Raw genomic sequence first — 13,302 nt, forward strand, 5'->3', positions numbered from 1 at the left:
CAAAAACTGCCTCAAATAAAACGTAGCCATTTTCTAATTAATCATTAAATCGGTGAAAAATTAGAACAGCAAATAATTAACAACCATTAACAATATTTTTTTATTATATCATTTTGACAAAATCGACAACATAATTATTTTATTTATAAATACAATACAACAACATAACAATACTTATAAACAATTTTCATAATGTAAAACATAAACTCGATAACCAAAACAGAATGTTCCCTTAAAATCACATTTTTTTTACATTTCACAAAGCACAATTCCAACAAAATTAGTGTTTTTCTCTGAAATAGGTGCGTTATAGAACATCAAAACCCACACATAATATTAATTAATAAATAATTTTTCCAATGGAGTAGCGATCGGGTTTCGGGACTTCATTCAAAAGCCCACGTAAAGTATGATGGATGCATTCCAGACACATCGTTCTGTTCACTATGGACAAGCTTACCCGGGAGTCAATCGCTACACCACTGACTTTAGCTTAATAAATCTTGCCATATTCAAATTAAAATAAGCAAACCTTTTGTTGGAAAACAATTGCCACCAGCACAATCCGTTAACAAATTGGTGCAAATATAATTCATATGTATCATAATAATAATTGTTTTAATACTCGTCAGTTTCACTTACATTAAAAATAAATATTCATCGTAATTATAATACATAATAAAGTTAAATAAAGTAATTGCATTTAAACTGACAAAAACTTGCTAAATCAGACTACATATTTACAAAGTTAATGTCATGAACAGGAAAGAGTTAGAGGTACAATAATTTATTTTAAGCAGACTTGTACGTACAAGAAAACAATAACAATGGAATTGAAATGTTTTGATATAGTAAATCATCATATTCTCGCCAGCAGTAATGTACATTAGCAAAGTGTGTACATATTACAATAACTGCAGAAATATGAATTTGCTATTTTTACCAACAGTTCCATATTTTTGTTTAACATTAGTTTATTTGAAAAAATTTAAGCATTTGATCTTACGTCTGATGGATAGGACACAGGAATAAAGTTGGGGGTTCGAGTCTTTGAGTTGGGCTTCTTGTAGGAGTAAGGGGAAGTGGCTGCAGGTGGTTCATATGTAGGGAGGTCAATACGAACATAGTCATCGTCGGCCTTTTCCTCGTAATGTTGGGATGGAGATACATCCAGATCATTCTTAGCACTTCTGGCGCCTTGCTGTGAGTTCACTGACTGTTGGTACAGTGATTCAAACTGCATTATCTCTGGAAAGGTTTGAGACTGTATTTTCCTGTCATCTCTGGTGTTGCTTGGATAAACTATTATAATTTTTTCAGAAGAATTGTCCCGAGATTGCATCGTTTTGGGAGGAAGCGTAGTTGTTGTTATCGTAGGGGCTTTCACTATCTTTATTGGGTTACTTTGTGAAGTTTCCGATTCATCATTTGAATTGAAAGAAGGGACACTTTGTGTTGTAGATTCGGAGTTCGTCCCTTGTGTGGGGCGGACCTCCACTTGGCCAGAGTTAGAGGAATCGCTGACGGCAGTGTCAGGTGGCCCCATGTTGTGAATGAGATCTATTTTCTGCTGTTGTGTTTGTTCCAAGACCGGCATGTTATCTGAATCTGTGTCACTTTCTTCCAGAGGAACATACTTTGGTGTTTCCTTAATTGCCACATCAGTTGGTTCCAAATTCTTTCCAAAAAACAAGAACCTCGGAGTATAAGCTGACACTAGAGGTAACAGAGTATTTCTTGCATACTTTTCAGCCTTTTCTAAAAATGAAACGAGTCGACTTGGTAAAAACTGCACTGTAAAGCTATCAGTGTTCTTACTTTGCGCAATTTCTTTCTTTTCTCTGCTTTGCCACTGAAACAGACTGAAGGTTTCATCTCCAAGCGTTGTTTGTATATCTTGAGTGTCATTAACACGCTTTGATTGATTTCCAGAAGCCAGACTGCTATTGTTGATTTTTAGTATCTGTTCCCAAATGTTAGCATCTTCAGTTTCTGGAGGTATGAGATTGTGTGATGGAGTCCAGACTGTTTTGTTTTCAGTATTATCGATTCTGTCAAGTTTGGTTTCTCCCGGCGAAGAGAATTCATAAGGTTTTTGTGCTCGGTTGGTTCTTGCGTTAGTTGTTTTGAAACTTGATCCAGTTGTGGTCTGTTTTGGTCTTGATGTAGTTGATCCAAGAATTGGTTCAGTAATTTCTTTCTTGACTTTGTTACTATCATGCGACCTTGCATTTTTACCTGAAGGTACCTTAAGGATGGGTTCTACTATTTCTGTATGGCTTACTGGATTTGTACGTTTACTCTCAAAGAATGTAAAACCGTTGTACTTTTTGTTGATACTTCCGAATGCTCTACCACTTTCTCTCTCATTTGGGGAGTTGTCCAGGGAATTGGCTAGAAGGGGCTGCCAGGGTAAATTTAGAATATCGGCTGCATCCAACAATGATAGTAATGGGTCTGATGTTTTATTCTCTGCCTCTATTCTAAAGTGGTTTCCCATGGGTATCACTCTTGTTCTTCCTCCCTCGCTTTCAGGTCCTGTCTTATCTTTGCTGAGAATGTTGTTCAATTTGCCCTTCAGGTTTGCTCCCGAAACATCTTCCCTTTTGATGAGCTTCTCTTTTGTGGGACTTACGGAACTGGAGTCCGTTGATTGAATGATTTCATCTCCAATTTGTACCACTTGTGTTGGTATGAACGGCTGAATCAGTGTGTTTGATTCGTCTACATTTTTTTCAGAGCTGTCTAATTCACTTGGTGCATTTTCATTTTGATCATCTGCCGTCTAAAATGAAAAGGACATGTTAAAAGTTTACTTAATTTGAATTAAAATTCGTAGACACCTTTTCCAGGGCACACTAATGCAACACATAACCAGGTGAAATATTGTAGCGGTGGATCGCTGCTACATTTTGAATTAGAATATGACAATAGTTAATCAATTTATTTGTATTGTGAGTAGTACAATGGTATACCATATTCTTTTATAAGCATGAAAACATAAATGTGAAACCGGTGAGTATTTGAAAAAAGCCAAAACACACAAATTGCAGTGCATTAAACAAACGTGAGCCTTTTCTGCGGAAGAATTTACCTCTTCTCTTACTTGCAACGACATTACCCGAAAATGATCTTGGCCAATGAAGGTAGTACTCCCTCACTTGCTTTTACTTTTTCATTATTGGCCGACCTTTTCTATTATAGAGTTCAAAATAACATGAATTATTTAGAGACAGAAATGTGGTCATAATAATTTTTTTTTTAAATTTTTTTGTTCAATAATTGTAGTAAATAAATTATTCAACGTACCTTTGGATGGTTACAATCTCCTGGATAAAGTCGCAGTGTAACAGGAGCACCTGAATTAAGAATCAAGCCTCTTTTGCAAATTGAAGATCTGTAAAATAAATAAATAAAAAATTAATTTTAATTTAGAGGACAGCCATTTTTATGTATCGCTAGAAATAATAATTATGTATATTGTTGATTAATTCAAGGGCATTCAATATCTGACCAACTTACGATTTCCCAAAGCTATCACTCAAAAGGACCTTATCGATTGTCCATCGGTTAAGGCCTGAACTGATCCACCCAGAGTAAGCTTGGTACTGTAGTTGCACCTTCACCGGGATGCCCAGGGCCGGATGGGGAACTAGCATTCGGGACAATATCCCACCACGGGTCAACTCTGCATCATCTTTCCTGGAATAATGTATAGATTGATTAGTATTTATTTCTTGTATGACCTTTTATGTCACATACATGTCCAATACATCACAAATTCTTATGTTTACGGTGTTGTACCACAACCCAAATGGTAACATGTTACCCCCAATAATATTTTAGGTGATGTACCTTGTCAGTGGAAAGGTTTCATTCAGTGCAGAATCTCCTACCAGAGTGAGGAGTATCCTTCCATAACTCACAACCGTTTGATTGCTTTTTGAACTCTCCACGCGAACGTAATACTGGTGAGCTGAAAATAAAAACAAAGTCAATGTAATGTAAGATTCCTTTATTATTATACCATTTAGATTTATCTATGTTAAGTTTAAAGTTACCGCAGAAGGGTTCCTCCTCTCTTGTTAGTAAATACATTTGTCCTCTTCCGTTGGCTCTGTCCGCGTAGTAGCCCATGTTTCCACACCTTCTCCCACCATCGCACCCAAAGCACCGACCCTTTGAAAGTACAGAAGCACTAAATGAAAATATCTGTTATTGTTACTGCTGCAGAATAGTGGATATTTCTAGTGTACTCACTGCTAAGAAATCCTCATAAGTTTCACAGGGAAAACTTGGGAAGTGACATTTAGGTGAAACTGAATCAGTAAAGAATTTGTATGCTCTTCTGTGGTTGCAAAGGGATCGTCCTTCATTAGCTGAAGACCAGATGATGTCGCTCACAGCTCCGACGAAGAGGTTGGAGCAGCCCGTCTGCATGCGCCCGCCGTTGGGGTAGAAATCCACGTGGCCCATGGGCTGCCAGGAGCCCAGCCCACCCAGGATCAGGTTCTCCCCGTTGGAGTGGATCACATCAACAAACATGGCATCATTGCTGTCCAACCTGGCTCGGGGGTCTTGGGCTTCAAATAGTGGACCGGCGGGATCGAGACCTGAATGTACAATTTCATTTTAGTGATCCCTAAATACACTTTCTATAAAGTATGTGTATTTCCCAAACTGTGGATGAACTGTTTTACCTCCTAAATAGAAGCAATTTACCTTTTGGGCTCTTTTGTTTTGAAAGTCATGTCAGGTTTCGAATACCCAACCTTTGGGTTATATGTATATAAGTATTTTCGGTGCTTCATAAAGCATCACTTTAAACTTTTTCCTGCATTAAAGTGAGCAGCTGATTACCATTTTAAATAAGTCTTGGATGGTGATGGTCAATATTCCATGTGTATTGATAAAATTACCTGTTATTCGTGAAATATTTTTGAGTTGCGATCCGGCGAAGCCAGCTACATGCGCCCCGAGGCTAAAGCCAATCAGGTGCACTTTGTCAAAACTCAGGTTTATGTGGTCTGCCAAACCTGCAAACATTCAAATGAAAACACAATAAGTTGGAGATAATGCAATTAAGTTACCCAATTTGCTAATGGCGTACTACGTCATCATGTCTTCATTTAGTAATTAGTTTCTACTGCAAAATTATTATTATATAAGTAAGCGTAATGATTGCCAGCTGTGAGGTCGAAAGACTTGTTAAGTATTAACAAGTCTTAACTTATATCTTTGTATGAAGTAAGTTCAGAGGTCGCTGAGTTGAATGTATGCGCAATATACCAGCTCAGGCATAGGGCCTCAATCAAAGCCAGAGTTAAGTCAGCCTCTCAGAAGCCGTAACTGTACTGTAATAGTTTACAACTGTCAATCCTGTTAAAATCGCAATCTTGAAGCTGCAGGAATGGTCAATCCTTATCTTTACGGAGAGAATACAGTGTTTAGTCTAACAATTAATTGTCAGTTGGGAATATTGAGCTTATTCTACTCATTTTTAATGGAAGGTGTTTCAAAGGACTGCTGTCATTGATCCCTTCAGCATCTGTGTACAGCCGGGAGGGACGTCAAATGCATGCCAGATATTTGTATGCAGTTGACATTTGCCACACGGGGAACAGGTCGCTTTTACGACCCATTATTGCGTTTAGTAGCCCGACTGTGGATGGCTTACCGGCTTCAATGTTTCTTCCTTCGTACAAAATTAATCAGTCACTCTTCAAGCCTAAGGTTCACTCTTTCCTTTCCTTAATAGGACCCTACACACAGCAAACCCCAATCATGGTGCAGGACTACTGTGTGGAGTTAATATGAAAGACAAATTAATTTAAGTATTAGAAAGACCATATATAAACAAAGAGATATGGCATGGAAACATGCTGACAGATTATTAAAGCGGCAGAATCTATGTAAGTCATGCGTTTGATGTACACAAAGAAAAAATGTAGAATCTAAGGCAGAGCACCGCTGTGCTTACATGCCATTTGCATTAGTGTGGGTGAACAATGTTGGTGACACTTTTCTGTGTGTGTGGACACAAACTAATAATGGCTCTTAGCCCATCTCCCTTGTTTATATGTATTATCTATCAGTGAAAGCAACCAACCTTCCAGTAGCATGGCCAGCTGCTTCCCCACGAGCCGCGTGTTTGCTGCTGCTCTCACATAGTTAGGTACTATGGCTCCGGCTTCCCAGTCCACGCAGATCACATTGCACTCCTCCTGCAATGATGAAAAAACCTTTAATATTGGAAATACTATATACAGTCTGTCAGTCTGGACTCTAATAAAATGGAACTCAAATTGTTCATTAATATGGTCACACCGATGTTATAGCAAATTATAGTAGATTCAAATGTGATGTTATGACTGACTCGAATTTGACCGGAAAAATGGCATAACTCAATTAATTTTTGTAATTTGCTAGAGGTGCATGTTTTTACCACAAAATATTTTTAAAATTTAACATCTGTATTCTAATAAATGGATATTTTGAAATGTTCATCAACATCGAAATATCAAAAAAATTCTAATAATTAGATAATTGCAGATAAGCGTCAAAAAAAATATTTTCCCTAGACGGTTATATAGAATCATAAATATCATTTCAGGAAGTCCCACTTATGTATATATATATATATATATATATTTTTTTTTTTAAAGAAAGACAAACATTCCCGGGTTACGAATAATCCAACAATGTTTGAAAATCTCCTACTACCACCACAGAAAGCCGAAAATGTTGCTTGTGTTGTGATGGAGGACTTAGCCAGCCGAGGAATCGAACACGCGACGCTCGGGTGAGACTCAAGCGCTATGCCCACTCAACCACTGACCGGTCATTTCTGAACATCTTTTTCCTTTGAACTTGTGTCTTGAGAACCAGGACGTTTCAAAAACCCTTTTTCATGTGAAACATCTTTTGACACGCCTAGAGGACTAAACCGACTCTTGCGTAGCAATGAGGTATATAGATAGTCAGTTTTGGCGTTCGAATCGTCCGGTGTGAGATATCACAGGCTCAGTCGGCTATAAGCGCTCGTTGGGCGCAGGTATCCGGCGATAACTTTGAAATGCCAACATGCTGGTATAACCTTTCATCGGTAAGTAGGGTTTTACCATAACCAGTAGTTGTGTAAATTGAATTTTTAATGTTAAAACTCGTGGAGTATTTGGGCGGCCGCTGGTCACCTTCGACTCGTTCGTTGAGTTTGTTCGCGGTCGGAAGGATTCGGGCAACGTCAACAGCTGCCACACCCCTCTTCTTACTTCCCGCATGGGAACAATATTTCACACACTAATATTGCAAGGGATGTAGAGTCTTTTTTAATATTTCTTGTTTTTGATCCCAAAGACAAGCATCGCTTTGGTAGAGATCAATAAACCTGAATATTATGTCATCCGACCACTACGGATATTTTTTCACGAAAATGCCATGGTCCTAAATAGAAACGTCTCCTTTCGCTAAAGGACGCAAGGGACTAAAAATTGCAAGCTAGTTGAAACATGGGTTCACACATGTCGATTCGGTGTAAAACTCAAACGATGACCCCCACTTCAACAGCAAAAGACGAGCTTTCAATTTTAGTCACTCAACTAAAAACTTTGTTGAAAGGGTGTTCACACTTGTCGATTAGCTTTCAGGTGTCATTCAACGGAGAGTTGATCAACTAAAATCGCTACGTCTCAAAGGGCATTACGGAGCATTCTATGTGTTTTGGTTAACTGATTTTTTTTCGCCATCTGTCCCGATAAATTGAGAGTCTACCTAACTACCTACTGTATTTTAATAACTCATAATAATATTATTTAGCATTGTGGTTGTGGGCTATTATCTCCATAATAACTGTTGTACGTAATTAACATACAAATTGCTCACAGAGAAGATTTTCAATTATCAATTATGTATATAAATACTAGCTTCACTTTCGATGCTTTGAGGCTTTGTGTAAAATTTCAACACTTAGGACGGGTTGTTTCGGAGAATTCTAACAATAATAATAATATTGTGATGATTTCTATAGCGCCGTTTTTGTGCAAAATCACCTCAAGGGCGCTGTACTTCAAATTTCAACATTCATTTTCAAATATTATGTCGAAGATTTTTCCAAGTTCTGTTATTATTTCATTTCTGTCATACAAACTAGCCTATAATGATATAATAACAGAACTTGAATAGGACTTTCACAGAACCCGAAAACGAACATTGAAATTTGATGAATTGTTCAAATTCTGTGAACCCATCCTTATATTTAAAAATATGGATATTTCAAAGCTACAGAGATCATGGTCACCAGTTAAAAATAGTTACTATAAACACCGTGGAACGAAATTTTCAACATGACTTTTAACTGTAATTTTCTTTTATTAATTTAAAAAAAAATTCATTGTCATGTTTTTATATCATATGTGACTCGTCAAAAGACGTAAATAACATCGAGTTATCTTTTTAAACACGGGTTTCGAGGGGTTTTACCCACATCAAATTTATAATATTTAAAGATTTTTTTAATTTTTTTATAGTGAATACCTCACAACAGTCCCAACTGCTCCCGTCTGGAGCCAGTGAGACTATGGCATCCCCAATTGGGGGATGTTGTGAGGCTGAAGGTAAGTGGGGAAGGGAAAGAGGAAGGTGGGGAAGTACCTGGCTATTCAGATCTAGTCACTAAACACGGCTAAAGCCATTTGGAGCAACGTTTCAATTCTGAATGGTGGTCTTACACCAGGGCGATACTGGTAGTATCTTCCACTCTGGAACGTGCCGCAAATATACTATATATTATTTTAATTAATTAATTGTGAAATAACACAAATTAATCAAATAAAATTTATTTGCGCACGCCGGGTTCGAACCCGCGACCTTCGGAATGGCAGTCCAATGCGTTACCACTGGACTATGCCGGCCGTCTAATTTTTTTAGTTCAAAACGTAACTAAAAAAATACACTGAAATTGGCAATTTTTTTAGATATTCTTCACAGACAACGAACAACCGTAGTCGTTTTGGTAGATTTATATGTTTCAGCCTGACACGGTCTCGTGAAAGTTATGTTATCTCATTTTGTATTGTGGTGAGAAATACGATTTAAATAGTGTTAGAAAGAGAGCACACCGCGCTTTTAGTTTGCATTAAGAAATACCATAACGCTTCCGAAATTTTTAAATAATTCTATGGAACAATATTTAGCATTGACAAATATTTGCCAAATTTGCAAATTTTTTAACATTTATTTTTATTTTAAACGAATAAAAGTGAACTGACAATAACTTTTAAAACACCTTTTCTAATATTTTTTTTTATCGTGTAAACTGAATTTACTATTAAAAAGTAAATACAGTTTACACGATAAAAACCATCGGTATATCGGCAAGCCACTTTATAACTTCATCTTTGTTTGGGTTAAAATTTTAACTGTAGATTTGTAATACTGTAATCTGAGTCTTTCATCTGCTTTCAAGAACAGTATTTTAATTTTAAATAGTTCAAAAGCAGTGCATTTATCTGAATCAAATGCAATGCGAACATATTTTCCGTGGAATCTTTATGCTGATTGTTCTCCTAAGAGATTGCGACATTGCGAAATGGTCAGAGGCTTTATGGGTTAAACTAAAAAAAAATAATAATACATTAAAAAAATACAGTGTGTGGCAAGCCTACGCACGACAGAAGTGAAACTTTTAGTATTCTTCTCTCTCTCTTTTCATTTCATTCTCTCTTTTTTTCTGTCTATTGACATATTTATAAGTAGCATGTGATAAAAAAAAATTAAAAGTTATAAAAATATGGGATTCGAACCCGGGTCCTGCATAACGAGTGTCGAACGCTCTGCCTCTAGACCGCGAGGAGAGATATTTCGCGCGACGCGGCGTTATCGGCCTTGATTAGTAATTTTAATGATTCAAAATAAAAATAATTAATCAAAATACCGAGCGACTCTACCGGCTCGATTTGTAAGCTATATTTCGACCAAAATATCATATAGGTACCGTAAATTAATGTAAAGGTAAATTAACAAATTTGTGTAATTTTTTACTACATTATTACAAATCGTTGATAAAAAAAATTAAAAGTTATAAAAATATGGGATTCGAACCCGGGTCCTGCATAACGAGTGTCGAACGCTCTGCCTCTAGACCGCGGTTATTACGTATTCGAACAAAATATCATATAGTCAAAATATCTAAAAGTCGCAGCACGAGAGCATTTTATCACTTTAAAAAAAATTATTATTAAAAAAATCACAAAAAAAAAAAAAATAGTTAAAGCGGGGATCGAACCTCGGTTCTTCACGACGACAATCGGGCGCTTTGCCTCTAGACCGCGAAGCTGAGTTTGGAGAGCGACCGAAAGTAGGTATATAATATTGGCTAGGCTCCTATAGCGAAATGATCACGATTTTTGATGACGGTCATGAGTTGGTTTTACTCCGGTCCTCGAAATTGCATAACGCGCGTAAAGAAGTTTCACTTCAAAAAAACAACAATAGGTAGGTATTCACGCAGGGCTGGCCCTATGCGGGCGCAATTGGAGTAGTCTAAAGCTGCTGCCAGACGCAAAGCTCACATCAAAAGTTAATGTACAGCGCATCATCTTTTCTACCGACACACGACGCTATCAAATATTTCTTCCTATGGTAGGAGAGGGGGTCAGTTGAATTCGAGAGCGGCCGAGGAACATAATTTCATCTGTCAAAGTGACAACTTTACTTACTGACAGCTTGAGCACGTTTTCGAAATGGATGATACTTGTCGCCTATTGCTGGATCTGTTGGACAGCTCATCCTCAGATGATGATGCCGCCAACTATATAATTATAAATGCTATTTATAAACTTTTTAGATTTTAAACAATCTGCGCGTAAATAGCGCATTTTCACATAACCTGACATAACCTCTCCGTCGAATCAGGAAATTCGCAGTTCGCACGCCGATCGACGAAAGCGACATATTTATAATAAATTATTGTAAAATAAGCTCAAGTCGATTTCCAAAAATGTCGAAGGCAAAGGCGGCAAGGACCAACACCAGGGCAAGGAACGAGAAGAGAGCACGAGAGCTGACGAGAGCAAACCAGATTTACCAGGAAAACAATCAACAAACGAACAAACTAGAAGCTTCTCTATGTAGGTATCAGGCCGTCCAACTTTATCAAAAAACCGAATGATATTACCATATAAACATACTGAGTTAAAAATATGATTAATTTTGAAAGGGCGAAAATTTGTTTACTTCAAATTCAAATATTGATTATATTTATATTTTAAATATATGTTAAGTATGTTTGCCAAATAAAGTTTTTTTTATGTTTCTAAATTTACTAGCACACATGACGATATGAGCTAACATAATAAATAAGAAAAGCATTATTAGGCTGCTTATGTCATGGCTGTCAAAGGGAACACGGAACTTAGTCGGTAGCTCCGCAATTAAAATGACCCCCTCTCCTTTTTACGGCGGAGAGGGGGACGCATAACTTTTCAAATATCGCGTCGGGAGCGGTTACGTAAAATAAATTCGGTTAGCGAAGTTCAGAACCACACTTATAGCGCGTTATCTTTTTACGTGTGTCGGGTCTGTATGGGATTGTATGGCGAGCGCTATTGTGCTTTATATTATCTGTTGATGTGAGCTTTGCGTGTGGCAGCACCTTTATAGAGATAACACTAACAATCCCCGTTGTGATTATTTTTCATAAAAACGGCGCTACACAAAAATACAAATCATCCGAATGTTATTGATTACAGTGATAGGCGTCTACTGTTTTTGACAAGGGGCGCCAAAATTTTATTCGCGCCAGGCGCCGTTTGGCTCAGGGACACACGAGCACAGTTTTTTTATGGGGTATAACTTTAAATCGAATTTATATTACGCAAAGTTCTTTGTTCTATGACTTAACCTTCCGATTCGGAAAACACAAAAAAATTAAAATACGTATAATATGGATATAAGTTTACCTCTGAGGCATGGACAATAACAAAGAAAATAAAATAACTAATTGAAAACACTTTCTTTAAATTCGTGTTGGATCTATGCAGGATGTTTTTTAACAGTGTGAAAGTAAAATGAATCAGTAGTTATTTTAGTATTATTTGTGTAGCAGTGTGTTTGGTGGTGTGCGGAGAAAGGTGAGTGGGCAGGTAATTGCCACGGCCATGAGCGCGGACCTCATCTCCTAGACCCTCACGTGATTGCAGTTGGAGCCGAAGCCGAGCACGATGACCTTGTGGGGCTGAAGGTGTGTGGTTAGTGGCGTGAAGAGAAAGGTGAAGGTAGAGATTAATGGGGAGGTGATTACCACGACCATGAGCGCGGACCTTACCTCGTAGACCCAGATATGGTCGCACTTGGATCCGAAGCCGTGCACGATGACCTTGTGGGGTTGAAAGTGTGTGGTTAATGGTGTGAGAAGAAAGGTGAAGGTAGAGATCAATGGGGAGGTGATTACCACGACCATGAGTGCGGACCTTATCTCATAGACACAGATGTGGTCGCAGTTGGATCCGAATCCCTACACGATGTGACCTTGTGAGGCGGAAGGTGTTGAAGTTGTGTGGTTAATGGTGTGAGGAGAAAAGTGAAGGTAGAGATGAGTGGGAAGGTAATTACCACGGCCATGAGCGCGGACCTCATTTCGTAGACCCAGACGTGGTCGCAGTTGGATCCGAAGCCGTGCACGATGACCTTGTGAGGCTGAAGGTGTTGAAGTTGTGTCGTTAATGGTGTGAGGAGAAACGTGAAGGTAGAGATGAGTGGGAAGGTAATTACCACGGCCATGAGCGCGGACCTTATCTCATAGACACAGATGTGGTCGCAGTTGGATCCGAATCCCTACACGATGTGACCTTGTGAGGCGGAAGGTGTTGAAGTTGTGTGGTTAATGGTGTGAGGAGAAAAGTGAAGGTAGAGATGAGTGGGAAGGTAATTACCACGGCCATGAGCGCGGACCTCATCTCGTAGACCCAGACGTGGTCGCAGTTGGATCCGAAGCCGTGCACGATGACCTTGGTGGGGCTGGAGGTGTTGAAGGCGCGGTCTGCCCAGCGCCAGGCGGCCGTCAGGTTGCCGAACGGCACATCCAGCAGAGGGATGTCGCCCCTAACCATGGAAAAAAACAATTAACAGTCATCTTAATATCTTTAAAGCCTACTGTCTACAATTAGATTATGTTTCTATTGCTATTTTAAGTCAAAACCAAAATTTCCTCTGAAAACATGATATTTGTAAGTATGTACTTGAATACCTACCAATTTAATTAATCAACACGATGATTTCACACCTGAAAAAATATTTTTTACTGAA

The 13,302-nt window shown here is 38.2% G+C and overlaps 1 protein-coding gene across 2 annotated transcripts in view; it reads right to left on the reverse strand.

Moving 5' to 3' along the window:
- Nucleotides 1-116: 116 nt before the first annotated feature.
- The window catches only part of LOC149426638 (uncharacterized), a 77,099-nt gene continuing 63,913 nt past the window's right edge, over nucleotides 117-13,302 (reverse strand). Inside the window, exons 5-13 of one of the 2 annotated variants that reach the window (XM_089637780.1) lie at nucleotides 12,930-13,098; nucleotides 6,110-6,224; nucleotides 4,920-5,036; nucleotides 4,261-4,613; nucleotides 4,062-4,179; nucleotides 3,856-3,976; nucleotides 3,523-3,702; nucleotides 3,310-3,397; nucleotides 117-2,785 (exon numbers count right to left, since the gene is read on the reverse strand). In XM_089637780.1, the coding sequence (XP_089493906.1) occupies nucleotides 989-2,785; nucleotides 3,310-3,397; nucleotides 3,523-3,702; nucleotides 3,856-3,976; nucleotides 4,062-4,179; nucleotides 4,261-4,613; nucleotides 4,920-5,036; nucleotides 6,110-6,224; nucleotides 12,930-13,098 (3,058 nt within the window). In that variant the 3' untranslated portion in view covers nucleotides 117-988. Of the gene's footprint in view, nucleotides 2,786-3,309; nucleotides 3,398-3,522; nucleotides 3,703-3,855; nucleotides 3,977-4,061; nucleotides 4,180-4,260; nucleotides 4,614-4,919; nucleotides 5,037-6,109; nucleotides 6,225-12,148; nucleotides 12,167-12,929; nucleotides 13,099-13,302 lie in introns of those variants that run through there. The other variant, XM_089637787.1, reaches the window with a different exon arrangement.

The sequence above is a fragment of the Hesperophylax consimilis genome, chromosome 1 (assembly GCF_061612785.1).
Source record: "Hesperophylax consimilis isolate HC1 chromosome 1, BYU_Hcon_1.0, whole genome shotgun sequence".
NCBI lineage: Eukaryota > Metazoa > Arthropoda > Insecta > Trichoptera > Limnephilidae > Hesperophylax > Hesperophylax consimilis.